The sequence below is a fragment of the Corapipo altera genome, unplaced genomic scaffold (assembly GCF_003945725.1).
Source record: "Corapipo altera isolate COAL_440 unplaced genomic scaffold, ASM394572v1 61162, whole genome shotgun sequence".
NCBI lineage: Eukaryota > Metazoa > Chordata > Aves > Passeriformes > Pipridae > Corapipo > Corapipo altera.
In genome coordinates, this window is record NW_020885857.1 from 3,683 (window position 1) to 7,610 (window position 3,928).

Genomic DNA, 3,928 nt, shown 5'->3' on the forward strand with positions numbered 1-3,928 from the left:
TTTTTCCCCCCTGGCAGCATGAGAAGAGCCCATCCCCATCCATGTCCTGCCCCACATCCCATGGTTGGGATTCTCCCGGCTCCATGGACCAAGGGGAGCTGGAGGTGTCCAGAGCACCTCCCTAATTCCCTGTTTTCCCCTATTACAGCAGGAGAAGAGCCCATCCCCATCCATGTCCCGCCCCACATCCCGAGGTTGGGATTCTCCCGTCTCCATGGACCGTGGGGAGCTGGAAGTGCCCAGCCCCTCCCTCCGGAGCCGCCCGGTGACGCGGAGCATGGGACAAGGGGACGCCATGGAAGTGCCATCCAGCCCCATCCGCAGGGCCAAGCGGGCACGGCTCTGCTCCTCCGGCGGCTCGGTGAGCACTGGGAATGCCGGGAATGCCGGGAATGCCGTCCCTGATCCAGGGGTTTGGGCGTGGAGCGGGAATTTCACCCCCCTTGTGTTCGTTCCTCTCTCGTTCCCAGGACGCTTCCACGAGGAGTTTCTTCCACCCCACGTCCCAGCACAGGGACTGGTGTCCCTGGGTGAGCTCCAGGGAGGGACAGGATTCCCTGGAAGATGCCGTATCCCACACGGAGAAGGCCGGGAAGGCGGAGCCGGGCTGGAAAATGGTGCTGGACACCCTGCTGGGCACCCGGAGGGGCGACGCCGTGCCCGACACGGAGCCGGTGGTGAGCCTGGCATTCCCAGATCCATGTGGGCACAGTTTGGGATGGATGGGCTTCCTTTGGGCTGGATCCAATCCTTGGGAGACAAGGACCCAACGTGTGTCTCCAGGGTCTCAGTTCCCAGCCCCTTCCCAGGATTCATCCATGACAATGTTGTGTGTGGAGCTGGATCCTTGTGGGCACAATTTGGGATGGATGGGCTTCCTTTGGGTTGAATTCCAGCTGGGAATTGGAGGGACCAAACTCCCTCCAGAGTCTCAGCTTCCCTCTGGCAGCCCCTTCCTAGGATTCATCCATGACAATGTTGTGTGTGCATCTGGATCCCTCTGGCCACAATTTGGGAGGGATGGGCTTCCTTTGGGAAGTCAGTCCCAGCTGGGAGACAGGGACCAAACTCCCTCCAGATTCTCAGCTTCCCTCTGGCAGCCCCTTCCCAGGATTTATCCATGTTAATGTTGTGGAGCTGCTCAAGGGCTGGATCCCTGTGGGCAGGATTTGGGATGGATGGGTTTCCTTTGGGAAGTCAATCCCACCTGGATGCCAAGGACCAAACTCCCTCCAGCTCCCCCCTGGCAGCCCCTCCCCAGGCTCCATCCATCCCGTGCCTCCTGCTATAAATAACAGCCTTTCCCAAGATCCACTTTCATTCCCTGTTCCCAGAGCTCTGCCCCCATCCCTATCCCTGGCTCCAGGCTTTCCCGGGTTTCCCAAGCCGGGGAAGCAGAGCTGAGGCCAAAACTCCTCTCCCAGTGGCTGCTCCTGCCTCCTCATGCATTGGGATTCCTCCTTCCATCCCCCTCCTGCTTTGCTGGGAACTGGGAGGAGCAGCAGGACAGTCCTGCTCCGGGATTTGTCTCAAGGCCCCTTCCCGCTCCCTGGAGCCCCTTCCTCCTTCCTGGAGCCCCTTCCTCCTTCCTGGAGTCCCTTCCTCCTTCCTGGAGCCCCTTCCTGCTTCTTGGAGCCATTTCCTGCTTCCTGGAGTCCCTTCCTCCTTCCTGGAGCCCCTTCCCACTCTCTGGAGCCCCTTCCTGATCCCTGGAGTCCTTTCCCACTTGCTGGAGCCTCTTACTGCTTCTTGGAGCCCCTTCCCACTTCCTAGAGTCCCTTCCTCCTTTTTGGAGCCCCTTCCCACTTCCTTGAGCCTCTTTCCATTTCTTGGAGCCCATTCCTGCTCCTGGAGCCCCTTCCTGCTCCCCGGAGCCCCTTCTTGCTTCTTGGAGCCACTTCCCACCCCCTGGAGTCCCTTCCCGCTCCCTGGAGTCCCTTCCTGCTTCCTGGAGTCCCTTCCCGCTCCCTGGAGTCCCTTCCTGCTTCCTGGAGTCCCTTCTTGCTCCCTGGAGCCCCTCCCTGCTTCCTGAAGTCTCTTTCTCCTTCCCGGAGCCCCTCCCTGCTCCCTGGAGCCCCTTCCCACTCCCTGGAGCCTCTTCCTGTTTCCTGGATCCCCTTCCTGCTTCCTGGAGCCCCTTCCTGCTCCCTGGAGCCTCTTCCTCCTTCCTGGAGCCCCTTCCCACTTCCTGAAGTCCCTTCCTGCTCCCTGGAGTCCTTTCCTGCTTTCTGGAGCCCCTTCCCACTCCCTGGAGCCCCTTCCTCCTTCCTGAAGTCTTTTTCTGCTTCCTGGAGACCCTTCTTGCTTCCTGGAGCCTCTTCCCACTCCCTGGAGCCCCTTCCTGCTTCTTCGAGCCCCTTCCCACTCCCTGGAGCCTCTTCCCACTCCCTGGAGCCCCTTCCTGCTTCCTGGAGCCCCCTCCCACTCCCTGGAGCCTCTTCCCACTCCCTGGAGCCCCTTCCTCCTTCCTGGAGCCCCTTTCTGCTCCTGGGATCCTCTTCCTCCTCTCCCTGTTCCCGGCAGTTCCTCCTCCTTGGAAGCTTTTTCCTGCTTCTTCCTCGTCGTCCCCTTGGGTTTTTTTTTCCCTCCATCCAGTTGGGAATTTGGGATAACGAAGGAAAGGAATGAATTGGTGTCCGTGTGTGTCCGTTGGTATCCAAACCGGAGCCAGTTGGGTTTTTTGGGATGGATCTTTTCCTGCAGCTTCTCCTCGTGTCTCCTGCCGGGTCCTGCTCCTTCCTTGACTCCGGCTCTCGTTTGCTCCCGTTTTTCCAGAGCCTCTCGGAGAAGTCCTGCAAGGTGTTCCGCATTTTCCGGCAGTGGGAGAGCATGAACTCCTCCTGAACTCCTCCAGAACTCCTCCTGAACTCCTCCTGAATTCCTGAGCCTCTGGAACCCAGCACACCCCCAGGGGCTCCGTGCCTGGGAGACAGACCGACCCTCTTCCCAGCTCCGTGCCTCGGGAAGGGGATCCCGAGGGAGCCATCCCGGGATCCCCCATCCCCGCCTTGCCTTCCCCAGTTGCTGCTGTTATCCCGCGGCTCCGGAGGCTCCGGGAGCCCCTCCAGGAGCCGGGATGTGCCGTTGGGATGAGTTGGGATGAGGAGGAGCCGCCGTTCCCGGCGGGGTGTCCGCGGGGTCCGGCCCTTCCCGCTGGAAGCGACTCCAGGTGGGAATAAACATTTCACTTTTTGCCGTTGGATTTTTCCCTCCTTCCTCCTCCCGTGGTGGTTTGTTTTTTTTCCCTGGGAGGGGTGGGATGAGCTCCAGGGCATGGAATGCGAGCCCTGTATTCCCTGGGTTTTGTGGGATCTGGGATCGGTGTCCCTCTGTCCCTCCCTGCGTTTCCCGCTCCTCAATTCCATTGTCTTCCCTGCCTTTTCCCGGCCCCTGGGCCTGGAATCAGCTGCCCCTTTGGGATGATAAATCCCTGGGATTGGAGGGTGGGATGCAGCCAAAACCCCGGGAAGAGGAGGGTTAGACCTTCCCATGGCTTGGGGATCTCATGGAAAGGGGAAAAGAAGCCGAGAAGGGATTCCCTGATCCGTCATCTCCATCCTCAGGGATGTTGGGAAAGGGGCTTTGGGAAGGGCTGAGATTCCATGGAAAACCCCGGGCACAGCTGGATCTCCTCACCCCAGCTCTGTCCCCTCCACAGGGATGTGTCATTCCCTGGTTTTTGGAGCAGAAGCCCCTTCCTGGGATTGCCCCTTCCTGGGATTCCTCAGTCCCAGCTCTGGGATTTCATCCGGGTCTCATCCCGCCTCATTCCCTGGGAGGAACTTTTCTGGGAGTTCCTGGGAATGCTGCAGGTGCCTTGGCCGTGATCCCTGCTCTCCCTGAGCCCCAAAACTTGGGAATGCACCTGCCCATCTGGGATACAGCCATCCTGGGATACAGCTATCCCAGGAATCCCCTGGGAAGCGGC

General features: G+C 60.1%; 1 protein-coding gene across 1 annotated transcript in view; it reads left to right on the forward strand.

Moving 5' to 3' along the window:
- ZC3HC1 (zinc finger C3HC-type containing 1) overlaps nucleotides 1–3,202 on the forward strand; it is a gene marked incomplete at its 5' end in the record, with an annotated part of 6,879 nt that extends 3,677 nt beyond the window's left edge. Inside the window, 3 exons of the mRNA XM_027632005.1 lie at nucleotides 149–361; nucleotides 471–677; nucleotides 2,776–3,202. Coding sequence (XP_027487806.1) covers nucleotides 149–361; nucleotides 471–677; nucleotides 2,776–2,844 — 489 coding nt within the window. The remainder of the gene's footprint in view (nucleotides 1–148; nucleotides 362–470; nucleotides 678–2,775) is intronic.
- Between the last annotated feature and the right edge of the window lie 726 nt (nucleotides 3,203–3,928).